We start from the raw sequence: 23,084 nt of genomic DNA, 5'->3' as shown, positions 1-23,084 counted from the left end.
GTTTTTATTTTGTTATAGCGTAAACAATAGAACACGCCAAGGATCATGACGTCGACCCAATTTTTGGATCATGAGACCTACAAATGAACGTGAACGAGGTGGTCCCATTTTTCCCCTATTAAAGAAACGAGAGCCGTACTTTGACCGTCCGTTCGAGCCACGTCACGTTCTTCTCATCCCTTACCGCATCACGTGTCTCTGACGTCTTCCAAGTCGGCCGGAATTACTCGCCGACGTGCCACCCGCCTTCCCCTCTCGATCTCGCCCCGCCTATAAAGGGACCAAAACCTCACCTACCCTCTCTCTCACCCCCATAGCCATTCCCATCTCTTCTTCCTCGCCTGACGTCTTCCAAGTCGGCCGGAATTACTCGCCGACGTGCCACCCGGGATCTCAAAACCAAAACCTCACCTACCCTCTCTCTCACCCCCATAGCCATTCCCATCTTCTTCCTCTTCCTGACGTCTTCCAAGGCCTTCCCCTCTCGATCTCGCCCCGCCTATAAAGGGACCAAAAAAAAGCAAGAGAAACAGCAAGAGAAACGATCAAAACACAGAGGAGAAAGAGAGAGAGAGATGGGTTCGATAGATATGATCCAAAAGCCGCACGCAGTGTGCATCCCCGCCCCGGCCCAGGGCCACATCAACCCCATGCTCAACCTCGCCAAGCTCCTCCACCACCGGGGCTTCCACGTCACCTTCGTCAACACCGAGTACAACCACAGCCGCCTCCTCCGCTCCCGTGGCCCCTCCTCCCTGGACGGCCTCCCGTCTTTCCGGTTCCGCACCATCCCCGACGGCCTCCCGCCCTCTGACGCTGCTGACGTCACCCAGGACATCCCCGCCCTCTGCCAGTCCACGAGTAAGCTCTGCTTGCCCTACTTCCGGGACTTGCTCCAGAGGCTCAACGAGGAGAGCGCGGCGTCGGGTTCCCCACCGGTGAGCTGCGTGGTGTCAGACGGCATGATGACCTTCACGCTCGACGCCGCTGAGGCGATCGGCGTGCCGGAGGTCCTGTTCTGGACGGCGAGTGCGTGCGGCTTCATGGGCTACGTGCAGTATCGCAGTCTTGTTGACAAGGGTCTTACTCCACTCAAAGGTATGCATTACTAAATAACTGTCCGATTTGGTTTAATTAGTTAATCTCACTTGGCAGATCTACGGTTTCTTCTCTTTTCTGGATTTGGTTAGCGTTTATTGTGTAGTTTTGTTTGTTCCTAATTTACATGATTAGCCAGTAGCGGACTATGTCATAGTTTTCTAAGTACTTAACTGAGTCAACCGTCGTCAAAAGTAGAATTTTAGATGTAAGAACATTGCCATGAATGGTTGAACGGTTTAATTGATCGACTCTCAATTTGCAGATGCCAGCTACTTGACAAACGGGTATCTAGACACCACCATTGACTGGATACCCGGGATGAGAAACATCCGCCTGAGAGACTTGCCGAGCTTCCTCCGAACCACTGATAAGGACGACCTGATGATAGACTTCTGCTTGAGAGAGACGAAGCGAGCGAAGAGAGCCTCGGCCATTGTTTTCAACACGTTCGACCGATTAGAGCACGAGGTCCTCGACGCTCTCAAGGCCATGTTCCCTCCCATCTACACCCTTGGCCCCCTTCATCTCCTTACAAAGCAACTACCCGATAACGACACCAAGTCAATCGGGTCCAACCTATGGAAGGAAGACCTGGGCTGTCTTGAGTGGCTCGACTCGAAACCACCCAGCTCGGTTGTGTACGTGAACTTCGGGAGCATCACAGTGATGTCGCCAGCGCAGCTGGTGGAGTTCGCATGGGGTCTCGCAGACAGCGGCCAAACATTCCTGTGGGTCATCAGGCCCGATTTGGTCGTTGGCGACACGGCGATCTTGCCACCGGAGTTCTCGTCCTCAACGAGGGAGCGGAGCCTGCTGGCAAGCTGGTGCCCCCAGGAGCGGGTGCTAAGCCACTCGGCAGTTGGCGGGTTCTTGACCCACAGCGGGTGGAACTCCACGATCGAGAGCATCGCGGCTGGGGTGCCGATGGTGTGCTGGCCGTTCTTCGGGGAACAACAGACGAACTGCCGGTACAGCTGCCAGGAGTGGGGGATTGGGATGGAGATCGACAGCAACGTGAAGAGGGACGAGGTGTCGAGGCAGGTGAGGGAGCTGATGGAGGGGGAGAGAGGGAAGGAGATGAAGAGGAAGGCGATGGAGTGGAAGGAGATGGCCCGAGAGGCCACGCGCCCATCCGGGTCGTCGTGCTTGAACCTGGACGAGGTGATCGACAAGGTGTTGCTGTCGCCCAGAAGAGATTAAAGTTTGTTCGGTCATTCGTGTGCGATTGCGGACTGTATGCGAAGAACTCCTTCGACGGTCCCCTTGTCTGGATCTTATCAACTCCAGTCTGGTCGCTCGGAATTGTTTTCACTAATTTTTGTGCAAATGGCATGCGCATGAATTGTTATCCTATATTTTTCCCCCCCTACGTTCACGAAGCAAAGCTCACAATGAAATGGTGGCCGGTCATAGCATTGGATTTATAATAATAATAATGACGATGATGATATTTTTAATAATAATAGTATTATTTTGTTCTGCCACCACTTCCTCTAAGAAGAAGACTAAATGAATTTCTTCTCCTCTTTAAACTCGTTGCCCGACACGTTTTCCTTAGAGAATAGTTTGAAGAAATAATTATAATTAGGATTTTGTCGTTGAGTGCCGTTGATACACTTATTAAGCAATCAACCGAAAAAATTTCATAATTTTGAATGCACCAATTGCTTTCATGTTACATTCCACTAATCCCTTAGAAACTGATATATTTCGAATAAATTATGATTAATCGGTATTTCAAGACATCCTTTAACAACTTTTTTTATAACTAAAATACCTAGCAAATCAATTTTCATTGCCTAGGGGATCTTATTAAATGAGCCAAGGGACGCGAGGCGAAGCAATTTGCGGTTCACTGATATTATATACATTCTTTTCTCCTATGCTGAGGTCCACATGGATCATGCGGCACGTAATCCACAAACAAAACAATTCAATATAAGGAGGAAAGTTTTCCATTTTTAACGTTTTCAATAATTATGATACTTATTCTTTTAAGTTTATTTTACTAATCTAGTATTTGAAACCTGTTGACGTCCAAAAATGCCTGATATTTAATTATTATCGACATGCTACAATCATTCGGAAGCAACAAAAGTGGACTCAACGACATCATATACAACCATCAAAATTAATGAAGAAAAAGGGAAAAGAGTGGAGAATATACTATCCAAGCATATTTAATCATCCGTGGAGGAAGCCAATTTAATAGATTGAAGATTGTTCAATATTACATGTTGTTTGTTGACTTTAAATGTTGGCATATATCGACAAGTGGTAAATGATTGTGGATTATTTTGCCCAAGATGTCAATGAGCATCTTAACTAAGGAGCAAGGTAATCCACTTAGAGAATTGAAAGGCTAATGCATGTGAAGATCCATTAAGGAGATAGTGGTGAATAGTTAGGTGAAAATGGAGATTGAGATTGCTATTTTGAAGGAATTGAAAACGTGAGAAATGAACAACTCCTCAGAGATAAAGCTACTATTTTGAAGGGGGTTGACAACATGGGAATATAGGACTATTATTTTCGGAAAGTGTAGAACTACAATTTAACTAGGAAGAAACTGCCCCCAAATGATTATGAGAGAAGGTCTATAAATACCAAGTTCTACCAATTGGAAGAAGCTCCCCTCTACAATCAAAATGTAGTATTTTATTGTTTTTACTTTCCTGCACTTTATTTTTCCTTAGTTATAGCTTTCCGATTCGCATCACCGATTAAATTCCAACTCATATCTTTATCCCGATATTTGGTCATTGATTCAATTCCGATGTACATCTCTATCCTGGATGTTGCACCATCAATTAAATTTTGACACTATATCTTTACAATGTTACGTCTTTACACGTGATTGAGCTTTGTCATCAATTAAATTCTGACACAGTTCATGCATGTGTATTGCTATGGAAATTATTGTATTTTCAAACCTTGTTGTTGATTGAATTCCACCACAGTTTTATGTACAATTTGGTTCAAAGTTTGAAATAAAGGTTTGCGGTTATTTCTTGTCCACCTGGATATTTTCTATCTAGAGTCACTACAGAACCCATATGTTCTCATCAAAAGTTCAAGGATAACTTTCGAAAAGATGTTTCGTTGTCAATTAGACTCTGACGAGACTCTAACGAAATAAAACCTATGATTAAAATTAAGTTAATTATTTAATATGAATACACAGCTAGCTAACCAACCTTAAATGGACCGTTTTTCATTAACCTTAAATGGATCTCTAGCCCAAAAATTGAAGATCATCTGTTCAAATCCACTAAATGCACGTAAACTCTTGAAGTTAGGATATTAGCATAGACTATATACTTATGCTTAATCGAGTTATGACGCTTGCAAGGTGTTTGATAATCCTCTAGATAGTCAAGCCTTTATATTCATTCTGTCGGATTCCAAAACTATCACAAAGAGCACGGCTAGTAATCATAGTAAGTTTTGACTTGAAAGATTTTGATTAAGTCAAAAAAGTATCTAATTTGCTAAGTAAAAAAACTGCTACATATGTGGTAAAAGGTAAAAAAGGAAAAAGGAAGGGCTACTTAATTCATTTGATGAAAAATACATCTGTATAAGAATTAGAATCTTGCCTATCGTAGTATTAAAAAAGGTTGAAGCTAACAATAAAACTCATAGTTTCATATTTGATAAGACACTATTGGTGCATTTATTTTATGGAAAATAAATTATTTGCATAACATTTTCCTAAAAATAATTGCTTGGCAAAATGAATGAACAAAAAATATTTTCACCATCAACGAATATGTTAGACTTAATTATGGTTGGTAATAATAGAATTTTCTATTACCTAATTATTTCAAGTGATTTAAACATTAATTTTAGGAAAATGTATTTCAAATTATTCATCGTCCACTAAACAAACAAAGCTTACCTATTTTCTTCTAGGATCCCGGGAAGCAAATTCAATATTCCAATATTCGATCATGAAACTCATTTTTTTTTTAAATTCAAGCTATTTGCTTTAGGATTTTATGAAACAAATCCTTCAATTTCGGACGAAATAACTATTGGGTGTTCTTGACGTAAAAGTTTTGACACTCTAGAAGATATCAGAGTCATCAAATCCAAAAGAAAACAGTATAAATATTCGAAAAGAGAATTAAAAATCCAATGTCAAATAGTATCAAATAGAATTTTTAAATTACTTGGATACTGCGTTTTCTTTTTCTCTGTGCCCGAAAGATTGAATTATGCGAACATACACATGTTCCTTTCAATAATGACTTGTCGATTTCAATATAAGGAACTCGTGAGTAATGATGGTAGTTGTGTACAATTGATCTATAAATTAATGTGGACAAATGGTAAATTATTTTCTTAAAAATATTTCACTTATTTGAACATCCATTGGTTTATTAATGTTCCTAATTACAAATCCATTTTTCTCCTTTCCAAAGTAATGATGCCGATTATTTTACAGGAATCGAATTTTACTAGAAAATATTTTTGGATAAAATTATTTTTAAAAATGATTTTTTTTTCTTTTGTGTTTGTTAATTTTGCTACAAATATGGAAGTCATATTTCTTATTATATGTACTTGTTATAAGAAAGCAATGAAACACGTATTAGAAAAAAAAATTCTCGAGTACAACCCTAGAACTCGAGTTTAGGCGCGAGGTCTGCAGTCTAGCTACCAAGGAGTTGCCAACTGGGGCATGGCTACTAAGCACTTTAATATGTGTTGCTTTGTTGGTTTTGATGAAAAAAATTCAACATAACATAATATTTGCTTGAATATTCGTGATTTGGATAATTTAAAAGAATGAGTTGAAATAAAATTTAAATTTAGGAAAATGACTTCACTTTTAAAAGTCAATTCATAATAAGACGTGTCCTTCACCAAGAACAAAATGATTCCTGGACCCTCGTCATGAGAAAATACTGCATTCCTCTTACTCTCTAGCGTGGCAAACAAGAATGCGGTGGGAGCGCGACACGTGTCCTTGTGGGACCCATAACCTTCTTCCAACTCTCTCTCTCCTTTGGGGAACGCATCAAGAAAAGACAAAACAGTAAAAGCGCACTCCCGCTCAAGAAAAACCTCTCTCCTCTTTTCAATTTTCAAGGTCTCTCTCCCCTCACTTTCTTTCCTTCGTCTTCCTCCCTCATCGGCGACAACCCAAGCGAGAAGCTTGCTCAGAATCAGCAGCAACGGGCCCCGGCCATCAAGGAACGCGATGGTGACCCTACGCGGAAGCACGGGGTGCAATTCGGCCTGACGGAGATCTCCCTCCTGGATTCCTTCATTCGTCTTCCGTCCTCATCAGCAACGACCCAAGCGAGAAGCTCGCTCAGAGTAAGCAGAATCAGCAGCAACAAACCTTGGCCATCAAGGAACGCGATGGCGACCCGAACGGAAGCACGAGGTGCGATTTGACCTGGTGGAGATCTCCCTCCGAGGACCGCGACCCCTTCTTCTTGCCCGTCGGTCTGTTTTGACTGAGATCTCCCTCCGGGGACTGCGACCCCGTTTTCCTACTCGCTGATCTGTTTATGTTCCGCAAGGAGTTAATAGATCGTGGTCTTTTTTTGCCATTTTGGTTGTAGCTGACCATCTCTCTCTTTCTCTCTGCGCGTATCTGGGCAGGCCACACTCTCCACCATCTTTGCCCATCTCCCCTCCCCTCCCGCCTTCCTCCATACTTTCATAACTTCCTTCCCCTTTCCTGCTTGACCCTTTTCCTCTCTCTCTCGGAGCGAGCTTGGGACACATAATAATGGAAGCTGCTGACAAGGCCGTGAAGAAAGGAGAAGCCGATTTCGTCTCACGTGAAGTGAACCCCATCTCGCGGAGGATGATGGGAGAGAGATATCGGATGCCGTGCCGATCGAGGAGGTCGCTGGTGACAGCATTCATGAAGGGTTTGCTTGTTGCTCGTGGGGGTATGCAGACACGCCCCCGAGATATGGGAAATCGTCGGCCTAGACTTCCTTCTGTTTCATGGAGCACCATTTGGCTCTCTGCATTGTTCTTTTCCCGTCCGTAACCGAGGTCTAAAATTGATCATGGGGATCTCGATGAAAAAATAAAATGAAGGATTGTTAAGTCCCTTGGATCTGGAAGGGAAAGCGTGTAGCTAAGTCCTAAGTTTGAAGAAATGTGCTATTTTCTGAAATAATCATCAATAATAATGTTGCAATTTGCTGTTGTTGTTTGTTACCATTTTGCAGATTTCTAGCTTTATGGTACACAAAATGTAGAATGCTCTTCCATGTTGGTATATTTTTTAAAAACTTTTGTCACTTGTCGAACCTATTTATAATTTAACGACATTGTTCTTCTAACTTACCAACATGTTCATTTGCTCGCTTCAAATGTACCAACTTCTCTTATAATTTACCAACATTGTTTGTCCGACTTACTAACCTTTTAGAATTTGGCATATACAGTTGCCTTTTTAATCCGCTTTGCTTTTGTTTCATCTATCATGGCATTGTTTGCCATTTTGTCATCTCCAATGAGCTTGCGGGGCTTGTTCAGTTATTCTCATGGCATTATCAACCTAAAAGGATGAAGGCGCCATTATACACAAGCAAAGAACATCGCGATGGGCAACACCATCATCTGTTCAAATCGTGCTAGTCAGCATTTTTCTATTGCTCGGAATTAGCACATCAATTTAAGAAAAGCAGGTTCATTCTACCCAAATACAATATTCTAATCGAAATTTTCTGGCAAAGTGGAAGAATATTGTAAATCATTATAGCAAAACACAATCCAAGAATCTTTGGTATCATAATAAGCAGCAATTTCTAGTATCAAGGCAAGTATTCTATGCAACAGAGCAAGAACCGTTCACCCGCAAAACCTTGATCTTAAAATTAAGCAAAAGCAAGGAAGCAATGTGAGAATTATGATCTCTAACGCCGGCCAAAGCTTGATTCACTGAATGATCACAAATGTGTCATTGGATTGAAGCAATTCATTTACATACACAGCAGGTATATTTGAAATTCAGTGATGACAACTGATTCTGTAGAAAGCTTCGCACGTTTTTTGGACAAGAAAAAAGAAAGAAAAACAAAGAGAAAGATGGGGTTCAGTTCATGTGAGACAAAATCGCTTTTGCTTTTTCCGCGGCCTTGTCAGCAGCTTCCATTGTTATGCGTCCCAAGCTCGCTCCGAGAGAGAGAGAGAGAGAGAGAGAGAGAGAGAGAGAGAGAGGAAAAGGGTCAAGCAGGAAAGGGGGAGGAAGTTATGAAAGTATGGAGGAAGGCGGGAGGGGAGGGAGATGGGCAAAGATGGTGTAGAGTGTGGCCTGCCCAGATACGCGTAGAGAGAAATGGTCAGCTGCAACAAAAATGGCAAAAAACGACCACGATCTATTAACCCCTTGCGGAACATAAACAAATCAGCGAGTAGGAAGACGGGGTTGCAGTCCTCGGAGGGAGATCTCAGTCAAGACAGACCGACGGGCAAGAAGAAGGGGTCGCGGTCCTCGGAGGGAGATCTCCACCAGGTCAAATCGAACCTCGTGCTTCTGTTCAGGGTCGCCATCGCGTTCCTTGATGGCCAAGTTCTGTTGCTGTTGATTCTGCTTACTCTGAGCGAGCTTCTCGCTCAGGTCGTTGCTGATGAGGACTGATGAGGACGGAAGACGAAGGAAGGAATCCCCGGAGGGAGATCTCCGCCAGGCCGAATTGCACCCCGTGCTTCCGCTTAGGGTCATCATCGCGTTCTTGATGGCCGAGGCCCGTTGCTGCTGATTCTGAGCAAGCTTCTCGCTTGGGTCGTCGCCCATGAGGGAGGAAGACGAAGGAAAAAACGTGAGGGGAGAGAGAGAGCCCTTGAAAATTGAAAAGAGGAAAGAGGTTTTTCTTGAGCGGGAGTGCGAAGGAAAGAACGTGAGGAGAGAGAGCCCTTGAAAATTGAAAAAAAGGAGAGAGGTTTGTCTTGAGCGGGAGTGCGCTTTTACTGTCCTGTCTTTTCTCCGTGCATTCCCCATAGGAGAGAGAGGGGAAGAAGAGAAAGGCCATCTCATCCATGGAGAAAATGAGGACACGTGTCGCGCTCTCATCATCTTCTTGTTTGCCACGCTGGAGCGTAAGACGAACGCAATTTTTGGATCGGCCTATAAATATGAATATGCCCAACCTAGCCTCTCTCCCCATAGCCATTGACATCTCTCTTTTCATACCCAAACGAGAAAGCACTCAAAACACAGAGAATAGAATAGAGATGACCCAAAAGCCACACGCAGTGTGCATCCCCTTCCCAGCGCAGAGCCACATCAACGCCATGCTCAACCTCGCCAAGCTCCTCCACCACCGGGGCTTCCACGTCACCTTCGTCAACACCGAGTACAACCACAACCGCCTCCTGCGGTCCCGCGGCCCCTCCTCCCTTGACGGCCTCCCGTCTTTCCGGTTCCGGACCATCCCCGACGGCCTCCCGCCCTCCGACGACGACGCCACCCAGGACGTCCCAGCCCTCTGCCAGTCCACGCAGAAGTGCTGCTTGCCTTACTTCCAGGACCTGCTCAAGAGGCTCAATGAGGAGAGCGCTACATCGGGTTCCCCACCGGTGAGCTGTGTGGTGTCGGACGGCTGGACGACCTTCACACTCGATGCTGCGGAGGCAGTCGGTGTGCCAGAGGTCCTGTTCTGGCCGATAAGCGCGTGCGCATTCATGGGCTTCTTGCATTTTCGTAGTCTCGTTGACGAGGGTCGTGCTCCACTCAAAGGTACGCATTACTAAATTACTTGTCTGATTTAGGTGATCTCACTTACCATGTCAACCGAGCAAATTTTTTACACCTAAAGATTTTTCTTTGTTATTTTTTTCGGTTCGGTTTGCTGTTATATTCTTCAGTTTTGTTTGTTCCTGATTTATATGATCAGTGTGTATACAACAATGTCATTACTAAATAACTGTCTGATGTAGGAGCTTACGAAATCATTTCGTATATCCTTCGACAGTATTCTAATGATTTCCCTAATCTAAGTCTAACAAATGAATTGACAACACAAATATTGCCATGTGACACCGTAAACATCGAACGACGCAGTAGGAACAGCAGAGGCCTTGACGATGCGCTTCTAAAGTTTAAGAGAATCTGATCCTTTATGAGGATCATGGCCGTGTATGGTCACCGGTTCACTTGATCAACTCTCAATTTGCAGATGCGAGCTACTTGACAAATGGGTACTTAGACACCATCATCGACTGGATACCCGGAATGAGAAACATCCGCTTGAGAGACTTGCCGAGCTTCATTCGAACCACCGATCCGGACGACCCGATCCTCAACTTCTGCTTGGTTGAGTTTGCGAGAGTGAAGAGAGCCTCCGCCTGGGTCTTCAATACGTTTGAGCGGTTAGAACATGAGGTCCTTGACGCGCTTAAGGCCATGTTCCCTCCCATCTACACCATCGGCCCCATTCATCTACTCGTGGAACAACTATCCGATGATGACACCAGGCCGATCAGGTCCAACCTGTTGAAGGAAGACCTGGGCTGTCTCGAGTGGCTCGACTCTAAACCACCCGGCTCGGTCGTGTACGTGAACTTCGGGAGCATCATAGTGATGTCGCCGGCGCAGATGGTGGAGTTCGCATGGGGGCTCGCGAACAGCGGCCAGGTGTTCCTATGGGTCATCAGGCCCGACTTGGTCAGCGGCAACACGGCGATCTTGCCACCAGATTTCTTGGCCGCAACGAGGGAGCGGAGCCTGCTGGCGAGCTGGTGCCCCCAGGAGCGGGTGCTAAGCCACTCAGCTGTCGGCGGGTTCCTGACCCACTGCGGGTGGAACTCCACAATCGAGAGCATCGCAGCCAGTGTGCCAGTGGCGTGTTGGCCGTTCTTCGGGGACCAGCAGACGAACTGCCGATACAGCTGCCAGGAGTGGGGGATAGGGATGGAGATCGACAGCGACGTGAGGAGGGACGAGGTGGAGAGGCAGGTGAGGGAGCTGATGGAGGGGGAGAGAGGGAAGGAGATGAAGAGGAAGGCGATGGAGTGGCAGGAGACAGCCCGAGAGGCTACGCGCCCTTCCGGATCGTCGTTCTTGAACCTGGAGGGGGTGATCAACAAGGTGCTGCTGTCGCCCAGAATAGATTAAGCTTGCTCGGACATTGTTTTGCGACTGGGGAAAGAATCCAAACAATTCCTTAGACAGTCCTCTTGTCTTGTTTAGATCCTATCTAGGCCCGTATTTACTTCAGTTGCGTCACTTTCAGTCGTTTTCATTTATTTCTGAGTAGTTGGCATTCAGGTGAAACAGTCGGCTGCAAGCCTGCAATGAAGTGTTTTTTTTTTTTGTCGGTTTAAATGCAATGAAGTGTTTTCCCATGTTTTTATTGTTTTCTCCGGACATACATTCGCGTTGATTTCTTCATGAGGCAGCGCTAGAACGAGGAAGCGAAGGGGAACCCGTGATAGCATCGGATCCAAACTCTCCAACCTTTCTTGGTAACAAGAATAGCACGAAATAGATGCTGGCCACATAACTCGACGGATGCAATAGTCTTAGGACTCTTATGTTAATGTTCCTAAAAAAATAACGATGTTTTCATTAACATCTAGATCTGATTATGAGTTCGCCAATTACGAGTGCACCACTCTTATGTTGTAGTAGAGCTCTCAATTAATGGCTAGGAGCTGATTATCTTTAGCTGCTTGGTGTGGACATGCTCTATCAGGAAAGACTATGGGCTTTTATGGTTATCTACGAACAAAGAGAATTCATCAGTTATTCTCATTAACGACTTTATGAATCATCGCGACGATGGTAATCAATGGAGCAACGGTGGCTCGAGTCGCAGGGACGGGGAGGGGTTTGTGGATCACGATGGTCTGCCCCGATGCTCTCGGCACTATGCAATCGGCTAATTTCAGTTCAGCTCACTAAACTTCAAGCGCACACATCTCCTTAGTCCAATATTGGAATCTCGCAATTCTCCCAGCGGCAAAAAGCCCCACAATTTTGTTTCTATTTCCTGTTTCATCCTTATAAATCAATTGCGACTTCTTGGTCGCTTCAAATCTAATCAAAGCGATTATTGATCATTCAAAAAGCTCATAGTCTCTATTATCACATTGTTGGGAAGAGGAAATTAATAGTGATAGATTTTAGTGAGTATGATGAGATTTTCCTTGGAGGGGACAAGAGAAGATATGTATATGAAAGTGAATTTTATCCTTTGAAGAGAATTACAAAGGGAAGGGGAAGGAGAAGAACTCGTTGGTCGACCCCAGTAGATTTCAGGCCCCCCTCCCTATTTATAGGCGAACGATACGGACTTAGACATGCAAAAATGTCTGTTCAAGGCAGAGATTTTTTTTTTTTTTTTTGAAATTCTTAACCTCAACTAGAGTTGTCAAATGGGTGTACTTTTCTACACAGATTTAGTGGACTCTGGTCAATTCTTTTGTCGCCAAGTACCAGATTTTGTCGTAGGATTTTTCTTTACTTCTCTAGTTAGATTCTAGATATTAGATAAATAATTTAACACAAATATTTGCATCTAGCCGACAGAACTTCAGAGCTTCTAATAATAATAATAATAATAATAATAATAATAATAATCAGATGAATTTAGATTCAAAAACTCGATATCTCATGATCCAATTGTCAGGCATCAAAAGATATGATATCGGTATAGAGTGCTCAATAAATTTCATCTAGTTATGGTGTCCGATCGAATTTTTACGAGTACGAAGTAACCCATTTTATGTTAATACCATGTATTGTTTACATAATGTCGATTTTATTGATCTTTTTTTTTTTTTTCCAAATATGCATTGGAAATGACGACAGGGTAGACGAATGATATCACCTTCACCCACACGGACCATAATCGTCAAAAAGAATTCTGGATATGATCATATTTAATGCTAGAAAATCCAAGGCAGAATCTTTATAGAAACAATCTTTAATGGACACATTGGGGTCAACCTCAACTTTCCTTGATTTTTGTTTTAGAAAAAGGTTGGCAGCATAGACTTAGATTACAGTCCGATTCATACGGGAGAAAAAGTTCGCTAAATTGATCTGTGTAAAGTTAATTTCGCTAAAGAGCACGATATATATTTTCAACATGACAATGCAATAATTCATACTTCGGAAGACTCACCCAAGATGTCACACTATGTAAAAGGAAATATCAGGGAGATGATCGGCTTCAACTTGCAAAGAGGAGTGAGTTTACGTATTTAAGCATCTAAGACTCAGACAAACATGAACGGTGCTACAGAACCACCCGAGACCTCGACCCCAATGTCTAACGAGTCAGGAGCAAAAGGCCCATGGCCAGGGCCGAATGACTTGATGTGGTCCTTGAGCGACCTCTTGTGCTTGAAGTCCGAGCCGCAAACGCAGAGCCAGCGCTTGCCGCAGTTCTTCTCGTGGGTCCTCCAGTCACCCTTGACAGCGAGGGGCTTGCCGCACTTGCGGCATGCGAAGGGCTTCGATCCATGCTTCCGCTTGTAGTGTGTCTGCAAGGTCCGGAAGTCCTTGAGTGGCTTGGCCCTCGGGTGGTCTATGTGGTTCCGGCACCCCTCGACGCAGCAGTAGCACGGTATCCCCAACATGGCCCGCGGCTGCGTGCCCTTGAGTGACTCTGGCCCTCGGCGGTACTGTGAACCGTGGCCCCACATATGCATCTACAACACGAATTCATGAGGAGAAGTAACGCGTGATTTTTGTTAAAAGATTTGGCCAAGGCATTAGATGATTTAACCCGTGTCATCAGAAAGCCCAAACACTAATTTTCATGCAGAAGCTAGGAGAAGGAAACATGACAACTCATTGAATGGGCTCGAGTTCTAGCCTCACGTCGACAGCAAAGGCACGGCGCATCCAATCCGCCGACCAGTTCGCCAACATTTGATCTCAAACACACGCGTTGAGGTTGGTTTTCATCATAGATGCGTGTTACCGCATGATGTTTAGCTAACCAATGGTCAAAAAATATGTCCACCAATCGCTTCTCAGCTTCTTCTCACCTGAAGATTGTTGTAGCGGTTGAACGTTTTGAAGCAAACATGGCATGAAAAATGGGTGAATCCAATGAGGATTTGTTGCTGAGTAGGGATCCAATATCTTTCCATAGGTGCACTCCGGCTCGTAATCTCTGAGGAAGAACGCGCCGATCCGCCCAAATAATTAGGGAGGCCAATTTGGAGAGCCACGGTGACGTCATCCCCATCTCCTCTGCACGGACCAGCGTTAGGGTTAGCGCCTTTAGGGTTTTCATGCAGAGCCATGGCCAAGCAGCTCAGCAAAGGCAGTGGCTCGAAGGGAATTCCCATGCCATTGTTCGGAGAAACGTCGACATTTTCTGACTTCTCAGCCTCATGGCAAGTACTGGAGGAGGCCATGATAGCGGAGCCGCATGAACTATAATACGAAAGCTCCTCCATCATGCAACAATACACACAAAAAAATGTGCCAAAAGAAAAAAGGGATGAAATCCCTGGACTGGGAAATCGTTAAGAAGGGTAATTTATTGAACGCAGAATGATGACTTCCAGCGTCGATCTTACTTAGAGATTGAAGAACATAAATAGGCGGATCAGAGTAATTCGAGAGAGAGAGAGAGAGAGAGAGAATGAGAGAAACCGAGGTAGGGTGGCTGGAGAAGAATTTGGCGTACAGCCTCAAAATGAAGAGGGTCATAAATTGCTCCTGTCAACTATCTTCCACCTGCATTCACAGGTCGAAAGGAAAACCATATTTGCCTTAATTCCTGTGGCCCCCTTGGCTCCTTGTTTTAGCAGGAGTTTAACTCCAGAGGGTTAAAGATTTCTGGCAATGTATCGAATAGTCTGGTGCGCTCTCGAGCTCATTAGTCAGACGCCCACTACCTACATTACATTGAAGTTAGAGTAGAAAAAGAAGAGAGAGAGGTTTCGTGAGAGAGAGCGGAGATTGATGAGTTCCCAAGTATGGGACGTGCATGGGGGACCTTTCATTTATATCTCTACCTTATATTGTCAAGTCTTGGGCCTGCTGCAATTCGAATTCGAGTTGACAGTAAGTATTCCCCCTTAGATTGTGCAGCGGTCCGATAGCTTTGAACCATTTCTGTCGTATTGTATTTATAGTAATCATTTGTCTACCTAATTCTGGAGAGGTTGGAATTTTAACAAGAAAAGTTTAAAATTTACAAGAGATGCTTGTCGCGTAAGAAATTTATATCATGAAGATACAACGCATACGACTGATCACTCAATTAAATCCATAACAAAAGGAAAATTGCAAAGTTAAAGCGAAATTATAGTAGAAGAGCTTGAATTAAAGTTCGTTAAGCAAGATGTACTCTCTAGCTCTTGAAAAAACTTCGGGGAGATTTATATAGACGTAATTAGGAATATCCCTTCAAGCAATGGCAAATTCGAACGTACCAAACTCTTGTTATTTCTACAGGAGGAGGAACAATCTCTAGACAAAACTTAAATGCTGAACTTGACTCTTCACTCTGATGAATCTAGGAATAAGTTGCATTTCATAGGACTCAATAAAGTCAACAGAAAACCTAATAACTCGATTTTTCCGGAGCAGTACTTAGTATCATAGGCATAATTTCCTTTAAAAGACTCCGGATTGGGTGAAACTTGATTTATTTGAAACTAGGCACATGGGTCTTTCCAATCATATATTATTTTCTGACAAGGGTGGGTTGAGGTCACCAAGGCTAGAGGGCTCAAATAATGAAATCCTGGTAGGCTTCTAGAACGACAAAGGGAATAGGAATGAACCGAATTTCATACTGAACATGGGAAGAGTGCCTATGATATATATATACATATATATATATATGAAAATTGAAATTAAATCATATAGACGCCTTTTGACATAATAATAAGTTTTGCTTTAAAACTCCAAAGTTCAGCGTGCTTATAGAACACTACAAGGATGAGAGACCATCTAGGAAAGTGTTTGCCTATATGCTAAAGAACAAAATCGTGATACTTGGAATGGGACGAGTCAAAGCGAATAATATCTCAAGCAAATTAATTTAGAAATATCACAATATCGTATCAAAGTAGAACCCCCTCTAATAGGTGTGTGGTTCGGGGATGAACCACACAGAATCTAGTAGAGCAAGTATTGGTCGTCAGCCAAAGGGCTCCAATAAGGAGCGTCTCCTAACGAGCTTTTAGGATGGTGAAAAATGTAGGAATGTGAATTGCATGTCGAATCAGGGGAAAGCATGCATGGAATATATATAAACTAAGATTAACTCACAAAGGCACATTTTAACATAACAGCAAGCTTTGTTTTAAAACTCCAAGATATTAGAACACTACTTAGATGAGTGACCTCTGGGAAAGTGTTTACTGTGATTCTCATAATGAAATGGGCTAGAGCAGATATTACCTTGAGAGATGATCCGTCATCATTACCACTCCTCAAGAGATATTTTTTGCATCCAGGTATCTTCATGTGACATAATCCATGCATAAGTTCATAATACTTTCCATATCCAATGTTCAAGCACCATGCATACGAGCTTTGCGTTAAGGGAGTTTAATTTAATCGTACCAGTCTTCATCTGATCAGGAGACGTATTGGAATACTCAATGTGCATCATGCTCTCTTCTTCTAATAGTTCAAATAAATTTTCGGGCCAACCCAAGAAAGAAAAAAATTTGAATAAACTTCCACGACGATAAAATTATTTGATTCTCTGATTTTTGAAACCTCTTCCACACATAGTGACAGATTGACAATATGTTGCATCCTCCATCACTCAAGTATATAATCAAATGTTCGAGAATATGTGTGTTTGGATACAATCTATGTCCTAGAACTGGAGTCATATATATATAGCCATTGAGTCGTTGGATAATATATAAAGCTAGTGACAAGTCACAAGACAATTATGAATTTGCCTATCTTTTTAAATAACTTTATGCTGTCTAACTTTATGTCAAGCTACATGGCACTTGTGAGGATGGGGGGAAAAATCTCTTTTTATTACTTCTTTTTCACGCAGAGCAAGAAATTATGCGTCTTTCCACCTGCGTTTTACTTTCTTTACATTGGCGTTGTATGGTATAATTTTCCATAATCAAATAAATCTCGTCATGCCCTTTAGAAAGGAAAGAAGAGAGGAGAGAAACTGGGAGTGCATCTAGGCCTCAAAACAGTTTATAGATAAGGGCCTTGATTGTTTTTTTATCTCGAGCTATCGGCCCTCGATCAAGTTTTTAAGGGGGCCTTTGATGCTATCGCTTGTTTCGGGGTATAGCCGCGTCTGCTGCTTTAAATTCATGGACATGTCTTCTGTAGCCTAATATTGGGCTATTCATCAAATTAAAATTAGACATTTTATGTAATGCCAAATGCTTCGATCCTTTAAAAACCCAGTATAAGGACATTTCATTCAGAGTCATGTAAATCATTCTTCCTTGCTTTTCAATTCTCCCAAAGGAGCAGTTAATCGACCAAGAAATTGGAATGTAAGAAATGATCGAAGATTAACTGTGCTCATTGATAAAATAACGAATAATAAGCTATTTTTACTACGATTGGTACAAATAATCTAAGGAATAAGATAATAGAGTGTAGGATTAAAGATACATATTCTTTTAGTCATGTGGGTAGCAACAGTCTAGTCAATAACTAATTGTAGAGCAAAAAACACTAATTGTAGATTATATTTAAATAAGTTTATTCTTACAGGAAAGAAGCATTGGGGTGGTGGCGCAGTTGGCTAGCGCGTAGGTCTCATAGCTTCTGAGTTATCCTGAGGTCGAGAGTTCGAGCCTCTCTCACCCCATTGTTTTTGCCCTTTTGTCCCTCATCTTCTTTCTCTCTTTTTATTACTCAGTTTTGTGCATTCGTGATTCTTGCATCAGCTTGACATCGGCTCTGCTTATATGATGAATTTATATCTGATGACAAATCTTTCTTTACATCGAATTATAGTCGAATGCAACTTTGCGGCTACGAGATGCTCCGTTAATAGAATGAGATAAGAGGTGCAATTTGTATCCGATTAGCTATTAATCTTATCGCAACCAACACGTCAGGCATGGACAGTCGAAGCGATTTATCCGGTATGGACTCAAGGGTGTGTTCCTTTGCTCCCGTGTCTACTTTCAGAAATTACTCTTGTATTTATGAATGAATCAATGAAAGATCTCAAGAAAATCATTGATGACTCTCACTGGGCCGAAGAACCGAGCCATATTTTGGTGCCTTTCCCAAGCGGGGAGGTCTAAACTGGCTGGTGCCTAAGTGGTCCTTCTCTTAAGCTTATATCACAAGACTCTGTTTTCATGTCGATTATGCAATCTTGATTTTTGCCTTCTGCATTATTATTATGTACTCACGTTGCTCTCAGCTACCTACCTCCCTACCATCACCGTCCAAACTTTTCCCGCTTCATCTTGCCCCGTCACTTTCGCCAAAACCCGCTCTCTCTCCGTTGAAACTCCAAAGCCGTCAGACCGTCAGATCAGAGGGTGGATGCCCTAGATATGGACTGATAAGAAGAGGCAAGATGGAGATCAAAGGGTCCATCTCGACCTCTATCTTGCGACAATGGTAGAGGTTGAAACTCGAAAGTAGAGAGGCTAGAGACCCAGTTTTGCATCCCCCGCAAAAAGAGTAAGGGAATGGCGAGAGAGATGGCGTGCCATTCGGTGTGAGACCGTCAGATCTCATAAAAATCGGGGTCCCATTTCTTCTTTAACGTCGCATGGGGGTCGTTGGTCCCTCTGATCTTAACGGTGAATGTTCGCATTTATGATCAACTCGTCCCGGTCGGTACGTACTTTCCCTTTGGGGTAAACAATCGCTTTAGCCTTTTGTCTTTTATCTGATGATGCAGACCAAACTTCCGCGTGAATTTTTTTTCCTGTCTTTTGATGATTCGACCACACACAAAAAATTAATGGTCGTGTTATCTTAAGGCTCGTAAAACACACTGCAAGCCTATAATCTAATTAACTCGACATCTTTGGGCCTCATACCCTAAAAAAATCCCTAAACTTTTAGTTTAATCCCAATTTTATTGTAAGTTTTCTATGTTCCATAAAAATCTCCTAACTTTAGGTTTAGTCTCATTTATGTGATAATTTTTTTTTTTATTTCATAAAAAAATCACAAACTTTTACTTGAGCCTCAAATCTTCTCCCGTTACCCTTAGTTCAAAATTTCTCTTGATGACCATGAGATGGAAAATTCGTGAGCATGAGCCGTAAGAGTAAGAGCAATTGAAGAAAACCACCCCTAATTGCTTTAGTTATTGCCCAAATTCCAGATGTAATGAGAAGTCATTTGAGCCGACGTTTATCTCCTAAAGGCATCTTCTTGAATATGAAATTTGGGGGAAAAAATTAGAGCAATAACCTTGTTCTCCAATAACTTCAATTTCGTAATTGTATCCCAATATGTTGTCCATCTCAATAGTCCAACAATCTCTACTGATCGGTATCCTCATCGATCGTTGCCCAATATCGACAACAGGGATCGCCGGTGTGCATCAACACCAATATCGATCTTTGAATGTTGATTCTTAGTCACTTGTTGTTGTAATCACATGTCGACACTCCGGTCGCTTGTTGGTGCAACCGGTACTAGACAAGAATGTAATGGCGGTTTTAAATTCTATCGACTCACGAGTAATGATTTCTGGAGAGATTTTACGAACTCCCCCCATCTTCTTCAGGCCATCAGAACATATAAAGACCAGCATCGACTGTGAGCAGGAAGTTCTCAGTCACGAGGGGGTTCGACCGTGCCTAGGACAGGGAAGTGCCCTGTGGGGAAAGTCATCGAAACTCAGCGAATGAGAAGAACCCCCTTCTTTATGACTCTACCCTATCTCTTCGGGCACGGCGACTCGCATTTACTGCAAGCTCTGCCCGAAGTACTGATGGTGGGGAAGGTAATTTCCCCTGAAGGATCAGCTCGCCCATTGCATCATCCTTGTTTTCTCCCTCTGACGTCCATCGAAAGCCTCTGGAGCAAAACAGAGTTTTCGATGTTCTTTTTGCTTCATATTATGTCACCTGTGTTGGCTTTTGGATTTTATTTTAATTTTTTTATCCTTTTGTCGATAGTTTTCTTTTTCTTTCTATCTATATATCTTCGCAAATATTATAATCAAGTCACTGTAAATTTAATTAATCTAATCAAATTGTTCTGTTTCCATAAATTTTCTAATCAAGTCCCTCTCACACTAAATCTTACCATATTTGGCTAGCATGATCATCGGAAGACTATTGGTACCATTTTCCAACATCCACATCAATTAAATCTCATCCATGTTATATGGTAATGTTGTTTATATCAACTAAACCTCTCAACAAGCATATGCATGGCCATCCGCATGTCCTATCCACATCACATTTGGGCATCACATTTGGCCATCCACATGTCCTATCCGCATCACATTTAGGCATCGTCCTATAGCCAAGTCCTAAATCTTGTCGGATTTGCCATTGGAGGCACTTTGGCTAGAGAATTCAAGAAAGGAGAAAGAGTTGATTAAATAAAGTACAGCACAGAGATTTAATTTTTTAAACAAAATAAAATATCAAGATACTTTTCTCAAGAATATGCGGATTTGGAATTGCAACTACAAATCGCAATAACCCAACTTTCATAACCAATCGACGGCCAAAAATGGAGGGAAAATAACCCGTCTGTCCAAGTGGGTTCGTGGTCACATGGATGGCCTCCCCTTTAAAAGAAAAAAAAGGAAGTGCGCACGCGGGTATGTGATCCTGAATCGAAAGTCCCGCAAATGGGCGATCCTGGTGAACTCGCCTCTCATTGCGATTTTGAAAGGACGTCACATGCCCAATTCGAGCAGCCTCGTGGGGTCGGGTCACCTCCGGGATCTCCACCTTCTGCAATTATTGCTCCTCCTCGTGCCATTGCGGTCATGGCCGTTCTCATGGTTCGGACGGGGACGGACAGAGGCCCCCACCAACGAATCCGACCCTTTTTTTTGGCACAAGCTCTTCGCTCTGTTACTGTAGGACGCGGCAGAGAGGAAGAGACAGAGGATCTCCAGCTTGCATGGGGTCGGGGTCATGATTGTGGGTTTGATTTCTTGATCTTGATCGAGATTTGGTGGCTGGCGTTCGCAGGTTTCATCTCATATAGCGGGTAGGGTAACACGGCAGCAGGGAGAAGAAGATCTCCAGCTCGCCTGGTGTCGGATCATGATTGGTGTCTGGTTGCTTGATCTCGAGCCTCTGTTCTGTCGAGATTTTGGGATTTGGCGTTCGCAGGTTTCGTCTCGTTTGCCACCTCGGCGACGAAGTAGCTCCACGTAGTTTTTCGTTCGAACGCCAATTGATCTTCTTGTTTCTGGCCTATTAGCTTCGCAAGGCTCTGATGTTGTTACGACCCTATGAAATATAACATATTCTTTGCAAAACTATCAAACCATGAAATTATAGGCGAAATAAAAGTTTATGTTCATGGGATCGGGGTCGTGCATGTATAGATGAAGTTTGTAGATATCAATAGGCCATTCTTTGAATATGATCCAACCAAACTTCTAATTTATAGGTTACAATTATTCACATCAATCGAATGAAAATATAAATAAAAAAAACAGCGTACGGCTAAAAAATAAAAAATAAAATGAGGAATCAAATTAGGTACGAAATTCTTTTAAGAAAAATACAAGCCACGATGTGACTAAATGGAGTTTCTTCCAATCAATCATTGGTAGAGGAAAACACACTATACATATATAAATATATAAGGAAAAATAAAATGATAGAAATGGCTTCTGAAGTTTAATGTAATTCATGAACTTTTAATTTACTTGATATAATCCCTAAAATTTAGCTCAATGCGTAATGTCAATCATGACCTTTTAAATTATTCGATGTGATCATTGAATTTTTTGTACATATTCAATTTAATCCCTAAACTATATAAAAATATTCAATATTGTCCTTGAACATGAATTAGTGCAAGGAAACCATTGAACATTTATGTATAATTCAATGACTAAATTAAACATTTATCAAAAGTCTAAAACCACATCAAACAAATTAAAAGTTTATGGACCACATTACACGTTAAAACAAATTTCAAGGGCCATTTGTGTTATTATCCCCTTATATAGTATATGTGTATTATGTAATTAGCAAAGCAATCTTGGCCAAAAGAAGATGCAAAGTTAGGGGTAATTTAATCCTAAGAACAAGAGCCATGGCCCATGGGTCTAAAATCAGTCCCGCCCAAGTCGCATGTGACCCATGTGTTTCCTTTCTCGAGTGTACTTGATAAGCATGTTCCATCTGTACAATGTTGTTGCCGTTGCAATCGTTTTTTGGACCTGTCGGTTTGCCTCTTTCAACCGAGAGTCGGATGACAAATTCATGCGATTTCACGCAAGGCAGTAGTCCTCCATCCATCCTTTTCTGTGTCCCCAAACTGGGGCCGTTGATTCGGGCCTCCTCGGCTTTCGAAGGCCAAATGAAAATGATTTTGTATGGACCGAACTAAGCTTGCTAGTGTTGCTACGTCAATTGCAATTGTCAGGATGATGGAGAAAGGACGCGAATAATTGGCCTCTTCTCGCCAAAACTAGAAAAAAAAAACAAAATCCTTCTCTCTGTCTTTCATCATGCCAATTTCTTTTTACCATTTTTTGCCAACGAGCTGCCGGGAGGAATCTCCTTGATCCTCTCAGACTTCTTCGTCGCCCAGTGTTGAGATCTGGCTATTTTACAAATATATCCCGTTCATCGCACGCGCATTCAGATCCTAACACGACAAGCGAAAACGGATTTTTGGTTCACCTTATATTATATATAGGACCGATACCATTAAGCCCTAGGGCTTCCATCACCCCATATATCTAACTTAGTTTTGACACCATTCACTATCGCCGATGGGAGTTCAATGAATCTCTTCAGCCAGGGAAGAGCATAATTGGTCATAATTGAATCACATGCATTGCATGTTGTCCATTTATATATATAGGAAAATATATATAAACGTATTTATTTATTTATCTCTAGAG

General features: G+C 42.6%; 2 protein-coding genes and 1 non-coding gene across 5 annotated transcripts in view; 2 read left to right on the top strand and 1 right to left on the bottom strand.

The window, feature by feature from the left end:
* The window catches only part of LOC104447960 (7-deoxyloganetin glucosyltransferase), a 28,321-nt gene extending 16,936 nt beyond the window's left edge, over positions 1 to 11,385 (top strand). Inside the window, exons 1-3 of one of the 3 annotated variants that reach the window (XM_039310567.1) lie at positions 198 to 341; positions 511 to 1,098; positions 1,364 to 2,454. In XM_039310567.1, coding sequence (XP_039166501.1) covers positions 576 to 1,098; positions 1,364 to 2,301 — 1,461 coding nt within the window. In that variant the 5' untranslated portion in view covers positions 198 to 341; positions 511 to 575 and the 3' untranslated portion in view covers positions 2,302 to 2,454. Of the gene's footprint in view, positions 1 to 197; positions 342 to 510; positions 1,099 to 1,363; positions 2,455 to 9,729; positions 9,818 to 10,256 lie in introns of those variants that run through there. The other 2 variants (XM_039310570.1, XM_039310569.1) reach the window with 2 other exon arrangements.
* Positions 11,386 to 13,302: 1,917 nt separating this feature from the next.
* LOC104451194 (protein TRANSPARENT TESTA 1) lies at positions 13,303 to 14,454 on the bottom strand. Its single transcript, XM_010065914.2, has 2 exons — positions 14,080 to 14,454; positions 13,303 to 13,737 (listed from the first exon to the last, which is right to left on the bottom strand). The coding sequence occupies exons 1-2, from the start codon at positions 14,452 to 14,454 to the stop codon at positions 13,303 to 13,305; spliced, it is 810 nt and encodes a 269-aa protein (XP_010064216.2).
* A 3,322-nt stretch (positions 14,455 to 17,776) lies between these two features.
* On the top strand, positions 17,777 to 17,861 carry TRNAM-CAU. The gene is given in 2 exon segments: positions 17,777 to 17,814; positions 17,826 to 17,861. It is a non-coding gene; the product is annotated as a tRNA-Met (tRNA).
* Positions 17,862 to 23,084: the final 5,223 nt, after the last annotated feature.

The sequence above is a fragment of the Eucalyptus grandis genome, chromosome 3 (genome assembly GCF_016545825.1).
Source record: "Eucalyptus grandis isolate ANBG69807.140 chromosome 3, ASM1654582v1, whole genome shotgun sequence".
Lineage (NCBI taxonomy): Eukaryota > Viridiplantae > Streptophyta > Magnoliopsida > Myrtales > Myrtaceae > Eucalyptus > Eucalyptus grandis.
This window is presented reverse-complemented; position numbering and strand designations above follow the sequence as displayed.